A 21,622-nucleotide genomic window follows, 5' to 3' on the forward strand; every position below is an offset into this window, starting at 1 on the left:
GGAGGCAAGGTGTACAGGAAAAGAGGTGGCAGTGGCAAAGGAAATGCATTATAGTGAGCTGTATGTTAAGGTGGACACTAAGTGTGAAGGACTACTTTGAAGAACTGATGAATGAAAAAAATAAGAGCACAGAAGACAAACGGAGGAAAGTTATTGAATCAGAAGTGAAGGGGTAAGTTTAGTATGGAGTTAACTTAACGGTGAGGCATCTATGAGGAGAATGAAGAGTGAGTTCGACCAGATAATGGACTGAGAGGATACCTGAGGAATGGAGCAGCATGTGATTGTATTGTATTGAGCTAGGTTAAGAAGACAGGTGACGATCAGTGAGCAGTAGTATGACTTCATGCTGAGAAAGAGCACTACTACCAAGGAGGCTGTGTAGCAGGCAGCAGTAGGACCCAAATACAGGACTTGAAAACACCAGGGTTAAACAACAGGTGGTTTTATTAAACTAAAACAAAGTACAAAACAAGGAAATCCAACCTTCAACTCCACAGGGCAACAAACGGAGATTCAGACAGCATACACACCAGGTAATTAGGGTGATTGGGAACATAGCTGATTGGTATCCGACTAACAAGACAGGGGAAGCAAAACTGAATATGACACAAATGAGACGGGATACTATCAAAATAAAAGAGGATGGAACCACACCCACAAACTGAGTCCAAGACTGAAACACGTGAACTTGACACAGATACTGGAGCTAAACAAACATGCACATATGACTGACCGGGGAGACAAAAGCATAGCAAAACACGGAGACTACACAGACTACAACATGAAAAGACACAGAGAGGAGACTAGGAACAGACTTAATTGCCCCTTGGGGATAAATAAAGTCTCTCTGACTCTGACTGCCTGGATACGAAAGTGAGCTGTAATAAAACAAGAGCCAGGAACTAGAAATAATAAACTCAAGACCTACTAATACAAAGATTGAACTTAAATTCAAAGAAGTGAATCAAAAGTCATGAATAAACCCAAAATGCTGTGCTGAAGACAAAGGACCATACCAACTAAATATGCAATGTGTGCTTTGAGATTGTTGATGAAGAAGTACAGAGAAGGTCAGAAGGAGCCAAAGTGTGTATTTGTGGATCTAAAGAAAGCATATGATAGGTTGCCAAGAGAGAAACTGCATTAGGAAGTCTGGAGTGGTAAAGAAGTATTTGAGAATGGTGCAAGACATGTATGAGGACAGAGAGACAGTGGTGAGTTGTTTACTACAGATAGGGTCAAGGTGGAAGTGGGATTACATCAGAGATCAGCTCTGGGCTCTTTCTTGTTTGCATTAGCGACTAACAGACTGACAGATAAGGTCAGTGTGATCTCTAATGAGAGTAGGAAGCAGGTGGATGAGAGCACGAATAGATGGAGGAATGAAATTTTGTAGAAGCAAGACAGAAGATATGTGTGTGAAAGAGAGGGAAACTGGTGAAAAGGTGAACGAGATGGTAGTGAGGCCTGCTATAGTGCGATTTGGCGACTAGCACTGACAAAAAGACAGGAGACCGAGCAGGAAATGGAGCTGAAGATGGTGAGGTTTTCATCGGGAGTCACCAGAATGGATGAAGAAGATTAGAAATGAGTACATCAGAGGGACGACTCAGGTTGAGTGTTTGGAAGATAATGTTAGAAAGAAAGCCTGAGATGGTTTAAGCGTGTGAGGGCAGGGATAGTGAATATACACTACCAGTCAAAAGTTTGGGCACACCTTCTCATTTAATCATTTAATGGTTTTCTTTTTTTACTACTTTCTACATTGTAGATACTGAAGACATCAAACATATATAGCAAGATATATGGAATTATGTAGCAAAGAAAGAAATGATAAATGCGCCAGATGGCCTGGCCTCTACAGTCACCTGACCTAAACTCATCGAGATGGTTTGGGATGAGATGGACAGCAGAGTGAAGGCAAAAGGACCAACATGTGCTCAGCATCTCTGGGAACTCCTTCAAGACTGTTGGAAAACCATTTCAGGTGACGACCTCATGAAGCTCATCGAGACAATGCCAAGAGTGTGCAAGGCAGTAATCAAAGCAAAGGGTTGCTATTTTGAAGAATGTAAAATATAAAACATGTTTTGAGTTGAGTTATTTCACACTATTTTGTTTACTACATAATTCCATATGTGTTCATTCATAGTTTTCATGCCTTTCTTGACTGACTGGCATTTGTATCCAGGAATGAAAATGCTGATTTTGTATGGAATTTATCCTTATATGTGGTGGGTTACACGTACACTGCATCCAACTTCCTTAAGTGGAGAGTTATTTCTGTTTACTTTTTTATGTAAAGAGTCAAAAACCTCTATATTGCCCATGGCTTCCATATGCTTACATGCAGTTATACAGGCACAGTACTGAAGAATCTATTGAAGGATAAACTCTGGTGTATATTCAGAGGTTAAAGGTAATACAATGAACTATGCATTCCCTACATTGGACCATATTAAAATGTTCAGTATGTTCAGTTCAGTCTTTCCAAATTTTTATTACCTATAGTGGTGATGACAGTTCCAGCAAAAAAGAAGGCACTACCCAGATCCCAGTGGCTTGAGTTGTAGGAGGTATCACCAACAGGATTCACTCCAGCATTCACAGCCTCCACAGAGTGCTGAGAAGATAAGATAAGGAGAGAGAGAGAATCATGAAAAATGCTGACTGTGCTGTGGTGTTGATTCAGCTAAGTCTTCATATTTTAGTTCACTCTGAGGAGACAGGTTACACACAAGTGGCAACAAGAACGACAAGGCAAGACCTAAAAAGGGAATTGTTTTGTAGATTGTGGCACTTCACCAGTCCCTCACCCAGAGCAAACACCAACAGGCCTAAGGTCAGGGACTCAAAGTGCTACCTGCAGCCTTGCACCCCTGTTGTACCACCAATTCAATTCAATTCTATTCTATTCTATTCTATTCTATTTATATAGTGCTTAATCTAAACAGTTGCCTCAAGGGACTGTAAGTAAGGCTACTACAATAATATAATAATAATAATAATAATAATAATAATAATAATACATTTTATTTAAATAGCGCCTTTCAAAGCACCCAAGGACACTGTACAACAGATAAAAACTGGAAATATACACAATGATAAAAATAGAAGATAAAAGTTAAAAACATACAGAAATTTAAGAATAGGCAATTTTAAACAGATGAGTTTTGAGGGTGGACTTAAAAAGAGAGAATGAACTAATATTTCTGAGGTCCGGGGGTAGGGAATTCCAAAGTCGAGGGGCAGAGCAGCTAAAGGCCCTCCCTCCCATTGTGATCAGACGAGCAGAGGGAACAGAGAGAGAAAGAGAAGATGAAGATCTGAGGCAGCGGGATGGGAGCTTCATCTGTAATAAGTCAGAGAGGTACGGTGGAGAGAGAGAATGAATAGCCTTGAATGTATACAGAATTATTTTAAAATGGATGCGAAATTTGACCGGGAGCCAGTGAAGTTGCTTCAGGATTGGGGAGATGTGGTGGGTAGAAGAAGTCCTAGTAATAATACGGGCAGCAGAGTTCTGGACACGTTGGAGCTTGTTGATAGATTTTTGTGTAAGGCCAAATAATAATGAGTTGCAGTAGTCAATTCTAGAGATAACAAGATTATGGATGAGAATGGCGGTGGCGTGAGGTGTGAGGAAGGGGCGGAGGCGATTAATGTTACGGAGTTGGAAATATGCTGCACGTGTAATATTATTGATATGTGAGTTAAAGGACAATGTGCTATCGAGAATGACACCCAAGCTTTTCACAGAGGGAGAGATAGGGACCAGCGAGTTATTGATGGTGAGAGAGAAATTGTTAATTCTGGATAGCAGTCGTTTAGTGCCAACCAGAAGAAGTTCCGATTTATTGCTGTTGAGTTTAAGAAAGTTGGAGGAGAACCAAGAATTAAGTTCAGCTAGACAGAGGATGAGGGAGGGTGGAGGAAGAGTAGAGTCAGGTTTGGTAGAGAGATAGAGCTGGGTGTCATCGGCGTAGCAGTGGAACTGAATATTATATTTACGAAAAATATGTCCAAGTGGAAGAAGGTAGATGATGAAAAGAAGGGGCCCGAGGACAGATACCTGGGGCACCCCAGTGGATAAAGGAGAAAGCTGAGAAGTGAAGGATTTTAATTGAATGAACTGAGTGCGGTCAGATAGGTATGATTTAAACCAGGCTAGTGGAGTGTGAGAGAGACCAATAGAAGCTAATCTGCTAAGGAGAATGGGATGAGAGATGGTGTCAAAAGCTGCACTCAGATCAAGAAGGATAAGGATGGAGAGGAGACCAGAATCAGCTGCTATAAGAAGGTCGTTTGTTATTTTTATAAGAGCAGTTTCAGTGCTATGTAGAGGACGAAAGCCAGACTGGAACTGTTCGTAAAGGTTATTATCAGTTAGGTGAAGATGGACTTGTGAAGCAACTATTTTTTCAAGGATTTTTGAGAGAAATGGTAGATTGGAGATAGGACGAAAATTATTAAATATACAATACAACGCAATAATAGAAAACAGGGAAAACCCCAATAATCAGATTACCCCTTATGAGCAAGCACTTTGGCCACAGTGGGAAGGAAAAAGAATCCTTTTTAACAGAAAATAACCTCCAACAGAGCCAGGCTCAGGGAGTGGCAGCCATCTGCCGCGACCATTTCAAGGTTCAAGGTTCAAGGTTCTTTATTTGTCACATGCATAGTTATACAAGTATAACACACAGTGAAATGTAGCCTGACACGCTCCTCGACATGTGCAAAAATTGGGGGGGGGGGGGTGTAGAGGAAGAGCATTATGTATATATATATATATATATATATATTAGTATATACACTGGGTGAATGTGCAGTAGTAGCAGCAAGCAGGTGAATTCTGTACATTAATATGAATAGACATCTGACTGTTTTACAGGATAGACAATATAAACATATTTAAAATTAAAGGAATTGAAATGTACATTGTGCCTTGGTTTAGTGTCTGGAAGAGTCCTGTCTCAGTCAATTATAGATGATGTGAGAGGGCGGGTGTGTGTGTTTAGGGCACGGATGGCTTGGGGATAGAAGCTCCTCTTGAGTCTCTCTGTCCTTGCCCGGAAGATGCGGAACCTTCTACCAGATTGCAGAAGTTGGAACAGTTTGTTGCCAGGATGGGACGGGTCCTTCAGTATCTGCGCTGCTCTAGTCCGGCATCTCCTGGTGTAGGTGTCCTGAAGCGGGGGGAGAGCAATCCTGCAGCAGCGTTCTGCTGTACGGATCACTCTCTGGAGAGCTTTTTGGTCCTTCACACAGCTGTTCCCGAACCACGATGTCATGTTCTGTGTGAGGATGCTCTCCACAGCGCCTGTATAGAAAATCCTGAGGATCTTTGGAGAGACCCTGAACTTCCTCAGTTGTCGTAGGTGGTACAGGTGCTGCCTAGCCTTTTTGGTCTGGACCTGAATGTGGGCAGCCCATGTCAGGTCTGAGGAGATGTGGACACCAAGATACTTGAAGGACTGCACCCTCTCCACTGGAGCTCCATTGATGATAATGGGCTTGTAGTCTCTGTGCTGACCCCTTCTGAAGTCCACCACCAGCTCCTTGGTCTTGCTGACGTTCAGCTGGAGGTGGTTGTCCTGGCACCATGATGCCAGATTCTTCACTTCATCCATGTAGGCCGCCTCATCGTTGTTGGAGATGGCACCCAACACCACTGTGTTGTCAGCAAACTTCACAATGGTGTTGGAGCCATGGGTGGCCACACAGTCTGAAGTGTAGAGGGAGTAGAGCAGTGGCGAGAGGACACATCCCTGAGGTGCTCCTGTGTTGATGGTGATGCTGTTGGAGAAGCACCTGCCCACCCTCACCACCTGAGTTCTGCCAGTGAGGAAGTCCAACACCCATGCACACAGACGGCTGTTAAGTCCCAGATCCCTCAGCTTTGTGAACAGTCTGCAGGGCACTATTGTGTTAAACGCTGAACTGTAATCAACAAACAGCATTCGCACATAGTTACCCTGTTTCTTGTCCACGTGGCTGAGAGTGGTGTGTAGGACGTGGGCGATGGCATCCTCTGTGGATCTGTTGGATCTGTAGGCGAACTGCAGCGGATCTGTGGTGTCTGGGATGGAGGAGGAGATGATGTTCTTCAGCAGCCTCTCAAACACCTTCATTACTACCGAGGTCAGTGCAACTGGCCGGTAATCGTTCAGGGATGAGGGTTTGCTGTTCTTGGGCACAGGGATGATGGTGGATCTTTTGAAGCATGTGGGGACCACAGACTTCGCCAGGGACTCGTTGAAGATGTAAGTGAACACACCTGCTAGCTGGTCAGCACAGCAGCGCAGCAGACGGCCGGTGATGCCGTCTGGCCCCGCCGCTTTCCTTGTGTTCACTCTCCTCAGTGCCGCTCGGACGTCATGCTCCGCGATGCTGGTCACCGGTCTCTCGCTGATGACGTCACTGTCCTCGGTAGTCAGGCGGTAGATAGCATTAGCCGCCTGGCTAACCTCGAAACGGGCATAGAACCGATTCAGCTCGTTGGTGAATGCAGAGTCGGCGTTGATCGGCGCAGTGTCCCTGGCTTTGTAGTCCGTAATGGTGCGTAGTCCGTGCCACATACTCCGTGCGTCGCCCTGGTGGAAGCGGGACTCCACACGTTCCCAGTACCGGCGTTTGGCATCTCTCACCGCGCGCCGCACGCCGTATGAGGCCGCTTTGTAGGCGCTCATATCGCCAGTGGCGAGACCCGCGTTGTAGGAGGCGGTCCTGGCGTTTACTGCAGTGCGGATCGATCTGTCCATCCACGGTTTCTGGTTTGGGAATGTGGTGACTCTCGCAGTGGGGATAATCTCCTCCGCTAGCATATTGACGAAGCATACTGCTACTTCCGTAAACTCGTTGATGTCGACTGCGCATGCTCTGAACATGTCCCAGTCTACGTCGTTGAGTGCGTCCTGTAGCGTAGCTTCTGATTGGGCAGTCCACCGTTTTACTTCCCTCTTGGTCACGTCTTCCCTCCGTATGCTTTGTTTATACTGGGGAATGAGGAAGATGGCGTTGTGGTCAGATTTCCCAAAAGCCGGGTGTGAGACAGCTTTGTAGCCCTGCTTGTATGGCGTGTAGCAGTGATCCAAAATCCGATCCCCTCTCGTTGGACACGAGACAGGTAAAAGTTTGGCATGACTTGTCTGAGGTTCGCTTTGTTAAAGTCTCCTGCTACAATGAGGGCTGCGCCCGGGTCCTTGTTTTGAAGCGAGCTCAGCACATCATGTAATTCGGACAAAGCCATACCTGTGTCCGCTTGGGGTGGGATGTAGACCGCCGTGGCGATGACTGAGGTGAACTCACGGGGCAGATAGAAAGGGCGGCACTTAATGCTCAGGAACTCCAGATGTGGCGAGCAGCCGCTGGAGAGAGTAGAAATGCTCCTGGCATCACACCACTTTCTGTTTATCATGAAACACACTTTGGGGGTAAGGGGAGGAAGACAGGACAAAGACATGCTGAGGAAGAGAACCAGAGATTAATTATACCTTTTAAAATGCAGAGTGAAAAAAGGTGAGTGATGAAGACACAGTCTGTACATCATGGGAATGCCCCAGCAGCCTAGACGTATTGCAGTGTAAGTAAGGGAGGATTCAGGGTCACCTGATGCAGCCCAAACTGGTTTGTGAAAAAGGAAAGTTTCAAGGCTATTCTTAAAAGTAGAGAGGCTGTCTGCCTCCTGAATTCCAAAGGGGGAACTGGTTCCATAGAAGAGGGGCCTTGAAACTAAAGACAGTGCCTCCCATACTACTTTTAAATACCCTAGAAACCACAAGTAAGCCTCTAGTCTTAAAGGGACATGCTCTAACGGGGTGATACAGTAGTATGAGGTCTTTAAGTTAACATGACATAACTGATTATTTAAAACCTTGCATGTGATGTGAAAGATTTTAAATTAGATTGTGGATTTAACAGGGATCAAAGGAAGAGAAGCCAGGATAGGAGAAATATGCTCTCTCTTTCTAGTCCTTTTTCAGCATCATTCGGAGACAGGGTATTTCTAATTTTAGAGATATTGCGCAAATGGAAGAAAGCAGTCCTATTTTTTTAATATGTGCATTGAAGGACATATCCTGGTCTAAAAAACAACTCCAATATTCCTCACAATGTTACTGGTAGTTAAGGTAATGCCATCCAGAGTAAGAATCTGGTTAAATGGACTGATTCTTTTATAGCACTTTTCTACTCTCCTGGAGCACTCAAAGCACTTTATACAACATGTCACATTCACCCATTCACACAAGCACTTTCTTCTATGCTTTCTAAGTGATTTCTACCTAACATTCACACACATTCATATTCCGATGGATGCATCAGAGAGCAATTTGGGGTTAGTATCTTGCCCAAGGATATTTGGCATGCACACTGGGGGAGCCATGGATTAAACCACCAACTTTCCGATCAGCAGATGACCTGCTCTGTCTCCTGAGCTACAGTCACCCCAATGGTAGCCAACCCAATAACCTCAGTTTTTTTTCTTATGTCTTTGATATATTCCTCATTTGTAACCTTCACTCTGAAACCTGACTGTAGCTCTTCAAATAACCCACTCCTCTGCAGATGATCTGTTAGCTGTTTTGCATCTACTCTTTCAAGAATGTTTGAGATGAAAGGAAGGTTGGAGATTGGCCAACAATTAGCTAAGACAGCTGGCTTCAGTGATGGCTTTTTAAGTATCAGTGTTTGTATTATTGTAGGGTCTTGAGGCAACTGTTGTTATGAATTGAATTGAAATTAACTTTTTCTACCACCTTGAAGGCCTGTGGTACCTAACCGATAAATAGAGATAGGTTGATCATATTTAAAATTGAAGCATTAATTAATGGTAGTTCTTCTAAAAGACATGTTGATGGTTTGGAGGAGGTATACGGCATATCTATCTTTAATATTATCATCACAATCTTCTAATAATTCACTGTAATACTGGTTTTTACAGTGTCACAAAATATTAGTTAACTTATATTTCCAAGTTCTTTTGTTCAGCAATTTATAAGTTCTCTATATAATCCATGACATTATTATGTGATATTTGTTTTCTACTAAATTATTTTATTGGGCAATTTTTAATCATGCAATAATTTAAATACTTAAAAAAATGTATTGGCATCTTTTTCATTCCATTACCTGTTCAATTCTAACCCATTTACAAGTTTGATCCTTATCTTGAAAATCTTTCTTTGCCATAACTCCCATAATAAACTATAAATACTGGAAGGTGGTCGGTGATGTTCTCTTGATTCCTGGTAAATATATAATCAATCACTGTTGAATAATGAGAAGTATAATAACTGGGTTTGATGATTTTGGGATATATACTGAGGCTGTATATGGTGTTGATTCATCTTTCAGTTTGTGCTTATTTCAGGTAAATATTGATATCACTATGTCAGAGGCTGGGTCTGTGACCAAGCGTTTTCAGTTTGTTTTGATCTATTTTGTGGTATTTTGAAGATGACAAGATTTAGGATTATTATTAGTTTGCCTCAAGTTTTAGTCTAGGCTGTTTCACCCAGGCCTTCTGTGTTAGTCGTCATGTATTTCTTGTGTGCGTGTTTCATGTGTCTTCATCTCTACATCACTCCATGTTTCCTGTTTTATTTTGAAAGTTTTGTGTTTCTTCGTTCAGTGTGTTTAGTTTTACGCTTCCTCTGTGACGTCGTTATGTTCATTTGTGTCAGCTGTTTCCCCGTGTGTTTCCACTTCCCCTGATCACCTCCTGTGTGTATTTAGTCTGTGTATTTTCATTCATTCTTTGTCAGGTTGTTTGTCTCCCTCGATGTCACAAATGTTCTTTTTCGTGGTCGTCACAGTCTAGTTTTTCCCAGTTTAGGTTTTAGTTTTCGCCATTGTTCATTTTTGCCTTTTTTATTTTCATGTTTTCAACCCAAATAAATGGCTCGCTCTTTGTTTAAATTTAGTTCAGTCTTCTCTCGTGTTCTGTCCTCCTTTGTCCTCCTCTCTCACACTACAGATAATACCACAGATAAACATTATTTTTAGGTTGTTTTTTTACACCACTACTGACATTTCTTCCACCACACTTATAAAATTACCATCAATAAAGACAGCAACATCACATTCAGTTGTGTTTTCTCTGCTCTTGGAAATAATTTCATAAGTTGCTTCACCCAAGTCCATACCTGTCTCACTTTGCTTTATTGAAAGGGTGTAAGACCTGACCGAGGCAATGTTTGATCTTGTGAAAGTTGGTATACAAGCTTCTGCTGTTAAAGTGAATTATTGAAAAATGTATCTTCTGTCCTAACAGTACTTCAGAGCCCATATACTCCTTCCTTTTTCTCCTCAGTACATCCATAAAAGCCTAATTTATGAATATTTTAGATCCTTTGAGAAACTTTGCCAATTGGAGAATGGCCGTTCTGTTCTTGTACCACAGTTCTTCCATCTTGATCTCCCGCTAAAGTTATATACCTTTTTCAAGAGGATTTTCATCACTTTCTTCTCTGTTTCCACCTAGGTCTCTCTGTCAAATACCAGGTTTTTAAGTTTAGATTGTGCTTCCAAATATTCAGTTTTGTCAGTGCACCCAGCAGAATGTCACACGCTTTTAAATTGTTTGTAATGAGTTGTTGCGTTCAGTGTGTTTAGCCCTTTCAGCTTTTATGGACATCCTTTTTTGTGAACTAGAGGTTTGTTTTAATGTCTTACACCTCAATTCTAGAGTTTTGAATGCTTCTTGTGGTTCAGGAAGTGTTGAAAAACATTTATTTTTGCTTTTGCAGCAGTTTATTTACTTAAGTAACATTCAAATAGTCCTTCTCCGATTTGACCTCCATTATTAGCATTTTACAGCTGTTTGCCATAGCTTACCAAATTTTGTGGCTCTGTTTGAACACACAAGAACAGCTCGTGACACCTTCTTTGGCACATTCATGCCCAGGATGACTGTATGTAAACGTCTTACTACAGCTTCATGTTCTCCTTTTGAATGATAGATTGATAGATAGATAAAATAAATACAACACAAAACAAAATATATCAAGTACATACAAGCTCATGAAGGTATAAACAAATGTTTTGTCTGAAAAAAAAAAATAGGTCGAATTTTAACATTTTCCCTACAATCATGTAGCTATAGATATGTACATAACAATAATAATGGAAAACAGTGGTATCTCAAGGGATTCCAAGTGTTCCAAGTCCCATCAGCATCTTGGAGGGGGTGCAGAGAGAGGTTGAGGCCCCTCAGACGGAGTTCCCCGTCTCGCTTGGGAATCAACAAATGGCGAGAGAAGAACCCAGCTTGGTGGTCCCCAGTCTCGAAAGGTAAGCAACATAGCATTTCCACAACACTGCTCTTATTGTTCATCTTGGTGTGAATAGGAGTTATAAACTGTAAATTCAAAGAGTGAAAATTCGCGAAGCGAGAACAAGTTAGGCTCCCTTAGCAGGCCAGAGACGCTCTTGCTTGCTGAGCTAATGCCTTGGCTAAAAGGACCCGGCTAGCTGGACTGGGGAGGCCATAGCAAGGATGGGTTAGGTGTGTGAGCCCACAAGAATGAAAATAACTATGTAAAGCTGTAGTTGAACTGACAACCTTCAGCTTTCAACAGACTGAAGTGGAGGAACTAACCCACTAAGCCAAACAGCAACACACAATAAAAGTCAAGCTTGCATGTCACACATGAGCCAGTGGTAAGTGTGAGCCTGAGGCCAAAAGCCAAATCAGTCCTCAAATGATATTCAAATGTGGGAGGCATGACATGAAAAAAGAGCCCCTTTTCTCTCTGTCATGTCTGTGAAAGAAGCACTGCGCCATATAGTATAAATTACCTTGCTGCTGCAGAGTTAAAGAAAGTGTACTGTTGCGAAATCAATTTTACCCCTGTTCTTTTATTCGTCGAGGCATCCAGAGACGGCACCGGACCTCAGTAGTTATTTCACAAAACCTTTATTCATCTTTATTCATCTTCATTTAAGCATGCACTTCTAGAAGGGAAGACGAGGCCGGTGTGTCCTTCTGCAAAATCTTCACTCCTTCGTCTGTGAAACACAGTTTTGTAGGGGCGACCCTATCATTTCTCCCATGAAAACGCGACGTCCAGATGTACAGAATCAACTTTTTTGGGAAAGGCGTCATCAGTGTGTCTAGTACAGTGGTTCTTAACCTTGTTGTTGTTGTGCGCTGCGCTGTTTCGCAGACTTTTTTTGTGCAATTTTGCTTTTTTTTAAAAAAAAAAACACAAAACAAAACAAAAAAACAACGCATTGTGTTCTGTGTCCTGATTGGCTGTCCAGTACAGAATGCATTCAGCTTGTCAAATTAACATACATCTTCGATCGCTAGCAGTGTGACTCTGAAGTGCTGTACTGTATGCTTGTAAGTTTTCTCCCCAACAAAACAACATCGACAAAACGTTTTGCACCGTCAAAGGCACCTGCGTTAGCACACAAAAGGCAGAGGAAGATGCTAACCATCGCACAAAAAGTTGGACTTCTGGACATGCTAAAGGAAGGTAGAAGTTACCGTATTTTCGGATTATAAGGCGCATTAAGCGAAACAAAACAGTCGGATATGTCAAACTTTACTCAACTCATTCTTCTTGCTTCTGTACCATTGATTCATTAATGTTGAAATCGCAGCTCCTCTATTTCCATGTTCTGGACCTGAAAACAGGGTTTGATCTTTGGTTTCATTCTATAATACTGGACTTATTTTTCTATGAAGGTGTGAACTTTGAGAGTGTTTAAACAAGACAGAAAAGTGTGAAAATGTTCACCTATCGCAGGTTATTTTTAGAACGTAACTCCCGCAATAAACGAGGGACCACTGTACCTCAAAGAAACCCAGTCAAACACATTTGTGTGTTTCAAATTAAATGCTACATTCAGTATATGGCTAGATCAGTACAGTCTCTTTGCCTGGGGCAAAGCAACACCTTTTAGGAAACTGAAAAAAAGAATCAATTGCCCTGTTTTTTTCTGTTACATAACACTGTACTTTTTTCTCTCTGTGTGCATCTCCAAGTTTGTTTGCAGAGGTGCTGGGAGAGGACAAGGAAAGGGAGCTCATGTCAAGTGTCACAGTCAGCGCTGCGCTACCCTGCAAGTGTCTGTCCTGGCAGATGGAGTCTCAGTGTAATGAGTCACACTCAGGGTGTGACAGATAGCTGTTTGGCTGGCTGAAGGGCAAATACACAAGGACACACTGAAATTCTTACTGTCAGGACTAGAAAGGTTTGGTTTACAAAACCCGTGCTGGCAAATGGTATGGGGACTGTAATTAATTTCAGATCACTATAATAGTTCATTGCACTACTGAGCACTCAGAATAAAATAAGTAGAAAAGTTACAGATTCCCATGACTGAGAATTGTTTGTGCAGACTTAGTGAAAGGAATGTGGGAGTAACTAGAGCGAGGTCGGGAGATGATAAACACGGCATTCACAGACAGATTTAGGTGCAAGAAACTGGGTAACAGGTCAGGGAAAAGTGTGTGTGTGTTCATCCCTAGATGAAGCTGCAACTGAGGGAGGAGAAGAGTGCAACCTGTTCGCCAATAACGGGGGCTAAAGTCTAACCTATGTCTCCGTCAATGGTTTTTGACAAATCTGATAGATGCAAATTCTCTTTTATAAATATGCATACCACTAAGTTATGAGCATTTCTCTTCCGGTAGTTGGCTACAGCAAACTGCTGCAGATTGTGGTTTTTGGACTTGGCAGCGCTTCCTCTTACACAGCTGAGCCACATTTGGCTTGAGGGACGAAGCAACCGAGATGCTTAGTATGGCTTTAAGAAGCTTATCTGTAAGTTTGGACCTGAACTTTGACTTAAGCTCATTGTGGAGAAGAGTTTTTCACACAGATTGGTGGTGCCAAAAATGCACATGCTCCGCTTGAACATCCTGTAAAGCTCAGGAGAGGTGGGGGGCATTTCTGACAAATTGTCCTAGCTTGTCTGTGTGATGTCAACAAGAAAAGCTAAGTCCATTAGCCATTCAGGATCACTTAGTACAGAAACAGCCATCCCATTCTTCTCCATAAAGGCTTTCACTTCTGCTCTCAACTCAAAAAACCTCTTTAAGACCTTCCCGCTGCTAAGCCAACGTACCTTGGTGAAGTAGAGCATATGCCCATATGCTGACTCTATTTCCTTGAAAAAGGCACAAAACTACCGGTGCTTTAAGCCCCTGGATCTGATATGGTTGATGCATTTCACAACATTGGACATCACACTGTCAAACTTCAGGCATTTGCTGCAAAGGGCCTGCTGATGGATAATGCAGTGCAGAGCAATGGCTTCGTCCACATCCTCCTCCTCCTCCTGAAATTGTCTGTGCTCATCACCAACCTTTCTCTTCACGGCAGGGTTTGAAAAAAACATGACTGTGGCTGGGTGACAAAAAATGTATTTGCACTGTGTGACAGGATATATTTTTTCTCTACTCGGTGACAGTTCATGAGCCTGACCTACGGTAGCACACACGTGTTAAAAAATATAAACCACCTAGTGCAACGACTCATGCAGGTGCCTGTGAGAAAAACCCCTCGCGTGGGCCACACTAATATCAAACTTTGATTTCAGGTAAGGGGCCGCTAAATATCGTTCTTGGGGCCAGAATTGAAACACATTTCAGGAAGATAGCCCCAACTGATAAACATGCTCACTGAATACCTCAGTCAGCAGAAACCCAACAAAGAGGAGCAAGTGGAGGAACCATCATGGAAGGACAGGCCCCTGCATGTTACGTACCACCGGCAGATAGAGGAAGTGGCTGACATCCAGAAATCCTACCAGTGGCTGGACAAAGTTGGACTGAAAGACAGCGCAGAAGCACGAATCATGGCAGCACCATGGCAACAAGCTCTGAGCACAAGATCCATAGAGGCTGGGGTCCTCTATGGATCTTACGCCCCCTAGAGTGGTGGAGAATGACCGAGCTAAGATCCTGTGGGGTTTCCCATTACAGCCAGACAAAATGGTGATGGCTAACCAACTGGACATAATAATGGTGGACAAGGCGAGGAAGACGGCCATAGTGCTAGATGTAGTGATACCGATTGACAGCAACATCAGGAAGAAGGAACGCAAGAAGCCGGAAAAGTACCAAGGGCTCATAGAAGAACTGGAGAAGAAGTGGAGGCTGAAGGTAAAAGCGGTCCCAGTGGTAATGTACACTGACTCCAAAAGTTAGGCAAGTGGCTCCAGCAGATCCCAGCAACAACATCTGTGATCTCTGTCCAAAAGATCGCAGTTGTAGGAACAGCTAAGATACTGCGTAGGTCCCTCAAGCCAGGGAGTTTGAGGGTCATACGCATAGGACCTGAGCTTGAAGGATGGACTGCCTGCAGGGGCAAGAGGGGATTTTATATATATATATATATATATATATATATATATATATATATATATATATATATAAAAAGAATACATCTGGAGAATAAGGACCAAGCCTAATCTGTCACAACCACATGAAAAAACTTACTGCAAGGAAGAAAAAAAAAAATACAGGCAACAGCAACACCCGGTGGAGTGACAGCAATACCTTATCAGTATTTTATGGCTGAGTGGGTAAAAAAGAAAAGAAAAACAAAATCCAGATTCTCCTGAATTCATACGATAGTCCCAAGAAATTAAAGTATACATGATAATATCTAGCAATGACAGACATACGTTTTAATGAAAGAACATACATAAGATGAGACAATGGATAATGAAATATTTTTCAACAGACGAATTGAGGTGAAGACCGTGATCAGCACTGGTCCATTATAGTGAAGAGAAAGCTGAATGTAAAAGTGAAATGTTTAGTGCTCCTAACCTGGAAGAGGTGGCTGGGGAGAGGGAGGCCTTGGCTTTTCTGTTAGGTTGCTGCCAGGTGACTGCATATAAGGCAGCCAGGCTATAATTTTGTTTTTAAAATATTGATAAATCATGGATTTTTCTGTGAAACATTTGTAGGCCTCACTAAGAAACACAAATGAGGCCCAGTTTTTTTAAAGTAACTATGTAACCAGGAAAATTACATTCTTGAAACTAAAAACCTCTTTTAGAAGTCCTAGACTATCTACAAAAAACAAGTATCAACAAATAAATTTTTTTTTAAAGGTCTCTGGTAATTGATTATTTTTTTCCTTCTTTTTCTTTCTGCCACCTCTCTCACTTTATTTTGCTAACCTCTTCCTTTGAATACTTTCCAGTAATTCTTCGTCGCACCTCCAAGTCTTTGTCACCTTTCCTCTGTCCAAAGGATACACCAAACACTAGTTTCCTCAGCACTTCAGATGTGCTTTCCTTACCACCCAGATTCTGTCTTAACTCCTCCCTGAAATCTAAGCAACACTGTTTCTTCTTTAACTTCCTCCACTTAATCCACGCCTCTGTCTTCACTCACTCACATCCAACAGACTACTTTCTAAAGCTGCCTAGCTACATCCCCCCTGATACCAACATGCAGTCTCCTATCTTTTCAGAATAAAACCAACACTCAGAGGACGGTGCAGACACAAGCTGGAGCAGGAGGAGTGGCACCTGTTAATCTAATTCTCTGTAAATCTGTTTGCTCTAATATGGATCCAGGATGGCAGGGATGGTGCTTGCTGTGGAGGAAATACAGTTTACAGGGTCACTGGCTATCCTTTAATAGTCAGTGATATATATATCGTTTATATATTTTTCCACATACAGAGGGGATTATTTTTACTGAACAGCTAATCTTTCTATCTTTAATTCTGAGTTTATGGTTAGGCTTTGCTGCGCTGGCTTCATTGGTCAACCACTGCTTCTTAATGAGGAATATGTTTTCCAGATAACAAAAATCTTGTTTTCTAGGTTCACTGTTCAATTTAGAGCCTAAGCAATGTTTTACAGATGGCTGTAGACACTGACTGACCTCCTCAGTACCTACTGACAAATATTTGATTAAAAACGTTCATAGATTCATTACGCCATAAGATCTGTTGGGATGTCTCCAATGGTTTAGTGGATAACACATTATCTTAATGTCACTGCTTAAATCCCAGCTAGAGACACAATTCCCCATTAAGCCTGCATCAGGAAGGGAGCAGCAGCGAAAAGTTGTTTTTATGCTTGAATAGGTCAGTTATAAGTGGCTTAAAAAAAAAACACCTCTGAAAATAGTTACATAAAAATGTAATTTCTACCTTTTATTCTTTTTTCCAGCATGCGTGAGTTTTTTAATACATTTCAGAGCTCATCAAAACACAACTGTTAGAGTTGTCAGAGAGTTGTCTTCCAACCACTAACAGGAAGGTTAGTGGTTGAATCCCTGGCTCCTAAAGTCTCCATTTTGAAGTTGTGGTGTGACCAGGCCTAAGCCATCTGAAAGTCTGCTTTTTAAGTATGAGATAAGAAGGAAGGAATTCTCTTCTACAAAGTGGCGAGATCTGATCTTTTTGCCTACCGCTTACTTTCCCTTAACAACATAAATAACCACTTTAGGTTTTACTTTTATCCAATCACAGTTTTTTTTTCTCAAGGATTGGTGGTTTTACTATGCAGCTTTTGTGTTTCCCTTGTGCGCAAATGTGTTAGGCTGTGAAACCAAGCTGGCAACAATCCACAACAGCTTTCCAGATTTAGCTGCAGCAGCTGTGCTCTGCAATATCCTGTCCATTATCATACAGGGTTTCACTTTTGCTGAGGTCAATAAGTGTCCAGACCAAACAACTGGCTGTTACTATAATGGTTTATTAGCTGTGAGCTTTTGGCTGTGAAAAGCCCTGGTGTTAGCAAAGTTGAAAGTGTTGGGTCACAACTCAAATTAAGATCTGCTTGTGAGATCTGGCTTTCAAGCCTTGTTTCATTTCCCCTTAAATCATCTGTCAAGGTCTGCCCTACATGAGTTTCCAGGGAGATCATCTTTGCATTTTGAACTGTGGATTGTGAAAGTTTCTCACCTAAAATGCCAAAAAAGAAGAAAATTAGAAAAAAAAAAGGGCTCAGAAGCCCAGCAGGCTTTTTTCTTTACTACCACAATTCTCCAAAATCCTAGAAAACCTGTTTAATAAACAATTAGACAAATTCTTAGATAAATATAAATTACTGTCTGACAGTCGATATGGATTCAGATCGAAAAGATCAACATCACTGACATTAATTCAGTCAGTCAATCAAGGAGATTACAAATGCTATTGATCAGAAACAGTATGCAGCCAGATTATTTCTACAGGTTGTACTGCAGTGGGTTAAAAATTATTGAAGTGACAGGAAACAATTTGTGAAGAATATTCCTCATCATGCTTGGACTATACTAGGTCCAAAGTTATTTATTATTTATATAAATGCTATTTTTAAGGTATCTGATATATTAGTATTATTTGCAGACAACACAAATATTTTTGTTCTAAAGGAGCTGCTGGATACAACAACAAACTCACTAAATTTAAGTAAAACTAAAATTGTCTCATTTGGGAATTCCCAAAGAAACTCACAACTGCAGATTCATGTAGATGATGTGGAAATTGAAAGAGTTCTTGAACACAAGTTTCTTGGTGTGATAATAGATGATAAAATAAGCTCTAATATATATCATATACACAACAAAGTATCAAGAAATATTTCAATTTTGAGTAAAGTAAAACTCATTCTGGACCACAGATCACTCCACATTCTCTATTGTTCACTGATTTCACTCTATTTGCATTACTATGCAGAGATTTGGGGCAATACTTATAAATGTTCCCTATCATCAATCTTCATATTGGAAAAAAGGGCCATGAGGATAATCCATAAAACTGGCTACAGAGATCAAACAAATCCACTATTCTTTAAATCAAAAATACAAAAATTCCCAGATCTGGTTCGTTTCCTTAATGCGCAAATTATGTATAAAGCAATAAAACAACCTACTTCCTGACAATATTCTAAAATTGTTTTTTAAACAGGAACGGGAATACAATATGAGGGGGGAATTAAATTTAAAACATCCCTGTATCCGTACAACACTAAAATCTTTTTGCATCTCTGTGTGTGGAGTGAAGCTGTGGAACAGACTAAGTGAAGAAAGGAATCAACATCCCAGCATGACTCAGTTTAAAAGCGGTTCAAAAATATGGTTTTTGCAAAGTACAGGGAGGAGGTGGGGGTCTAAAGGGGGGGTTCTCACCCACTATTTTCACAACAGTGATGTGTATACGTGTGTGTGGGTGCACAAGTATGTTTATATGAGTATATATGTCTGCAAATTGTATCTCTTTTGACAGGTTACTGGGGTTATATAGGTATATATATTTAAAATAAATAAATAAATAATACATGTAACATGTAATTTAATGGTAATAAAGAATTTCTGATGGACAGGGCATAAACAGGAAGAAAAAGTGCAGACTAATAATTACTAAATAGTGGAAAGGAGGTAAGTGGGGGTAAATAAGCTTATGCTTCTTCCTACTCCTTTTTGAACATGTAAGTTATTAATAATTAGTATTATTTTGTTTTCCTTTCCTTTTGTTTTGCTTTGTTTGTCTATTTTTTCTCTGTTGCTGAACTGTTTTAACATTGTCAAAATAAAGATTCAATTCAATACAATACAATAGAGGCTGGGGTCTACCACACCAGGCAAGACCCCTGGAGCATAGATGCCGCTGAGACAATCCAGCACATAACAGCAGGGTGCAAGGCAGGCGAGGCATACATGGAATACAATAATCAAATGTCTGGGATAGTATACAGAAACATCTGTGCTGAGTATGGCCCGGAAGTGGCCCTAGGGTGATTGAGAATCTCTCCCGTCACTCTGTGTCAATTTTTTTTGTGTCTGTGTTCATGGGCAGGACTCCACAAAGGTCCCTGCTTTTGAATGAACACACCTGCTCTGATCACCCACCTGTCCCCTCAAACCCAAACCCCAGGAACTGCCAGTGGCCTTGGCAGATAGGAATCTGGAAGTAGGCATCCTTCAGGTCAGTGGTGGCAAACCAACCGCTGGCACTGATGGCCTGCCTCACCCCAGGGACCGTAAGAATTTTGCATCTTGGATCTCAGGGTTCACAACCTCTGAACATGTCCCTTGACATCTCCTGAGGAACACGGCGGCTGTTTCGAGCATGCTGCAAAAATTGGGGTGCCCCTGGGCCAAACATGAGTGTGGGTCGACAGGCAGCCTCATCAGCCTCACCAGCTGGGACTGAGATAACCAAAGATGGAACTGCACTACCCAGAAAGAGCCCAAGGACCTGCCTTTGGTGACCACCTGCTTTTCATCATCTTCCAGAGGCATACAGATGTTGCATCCCACACTTTTTTGACACATTCGAGCTGCCATGGTTGCACAGGGTGAAGGCAGCTGTCACCCAAACAGGAAGACAACACACAAACTGAGTTTCTCCTGTTTCACTGTTTGTCTTGGTGTGAATAGGATGCTTAATGTTATGTGTTGTAATTTGGGAAGCCAGAGACTGAAAATTGCAATGCATTAGCAGGCCTGAGAAGCTCTTGGTCCCAGAGCTAAGGCTTTAGCCACACTTTTGAGCCTTGGACTATCATGGGGTGGGGTGTTTAAATGCATCTGTGGCTCAGGAGGTGGGAGGGATCATTTTACTAATTGTTCAACTATCCTTGGCCAAGATATTGAACCCTGGTTTGCCCTCAAGGCATTCATGAATTTGTGCGAATGTGTGAATGTTAGGTTGCAAGTGCTTAGGCATAGAAAAAGCACTTGTCTAGATTTGTGTGTAAAAGAATGAATAAGAAAGCATTTTCAGTGCTCAGTAGAAAGGTGCTATATAAAAACCACTCTGTTATATTTGACAATGCTGTTGCTCCCAACTCGCAACCTAATGGTATGTATGGTGTCAGCCTAACCTGACTTGGTCTTGGTGCATTTAACTTTTGAAGTTGCAAGTCAGAATTTCTGAGTTCCCAGATAGAAATTTCAATTCGAGTGCCCGAACAGTCTGAGTTTCAACACAGATTTTGCAGCAGCGCATGTAAACAGTAGCAAAACTGTAAAACCTGTAATCTATAAAACCACTGTTATGTATTTGTGACTGGTTAAATAAGCCAAGGACAGAGTCCTGACAAGGATCTATCCATGAATGTGCAGTGTTATTACATTTTTAAAAAGAAGAAAAAAGAAGGAAAAGCTGCTACTGAGTCATGAATGTCTGCACCTTAGAGCAATACTTACTCTTGCTCTTTTTCCTCTCCTCCTCCTCCTCTCCCTTAGCTTCCCTGCTTAGCCTCTTGTGTCCTTGTCTAGTCTCGTGTGTTTTGTATTACTTTTCCCTGGAACACTCTCTCACAGTCTGTTCTCTAAAACCTAAAAGAGGAATTATGGATTGGATCAACTGGTACCTAAATGCAATTGACACCCCTTTCTCAACGAGAAGTTTGGGCTTGGGTGAGCCTGAGTGCTGAAGATATCGACCTATTCGGAACCATGGTAACAGGGTTCTTGCTGATCAGAGCTGGCTTGACCCTGACTTATCGAAGAATTAAGGAAGCAGAACCGGCTGTTCAAACCCCCACAAGGCTGCCCGCTGGGATTGAAACGATAGGAAGAGGCGTGAGTTTCTCCAAATGGGCTCATTGAGCGCAGCACGGATAAGATCTTGGAAAGGCTACGGCTGCTGTGAATACTCAGAATAAGATCTCTGACTGCAGACTGGATTACATCTCGGAAGGG

General features: G+C 41.8%; 1 protein-coding gene across 1 annotated transcript in view; it reads right to left on the reverse strand.

Moving 5' to 3' along the window:
* kcnk10a (potassium channel, subfamily K, member 10a) overlaps positions 1–21,622 on the reverse strand; it is a 33,839-nt gene that overhangs the window by 7,739 nt on the left and 4,478 nt on the right. The window contains exon 3 of the mRNA XM_082504760.1: positions 2,509–2,626. Coding sequence (XP_082360886.1) covers positions 2,509–2,626 — 118 coding nt within the window. The remainder of the gene's footprint in view (positions 1–2,508; positions 2,627–21,622) is intronic.

The sequence above is a fragment of the Aulonocara stuartgranti genome (genome assembly GCF_965226115.1).
Source record: "Aulonocara stuartgranti genome assembly, chromosome: 15".
Classification (NCBI taxonomy): domain Eukaryota; kingdom Metazoa; phylum Chordata; class Actinopteri; order Cichliformes; family Cichlidae; genus Aulonocara; species Aulonocara stuartgranti.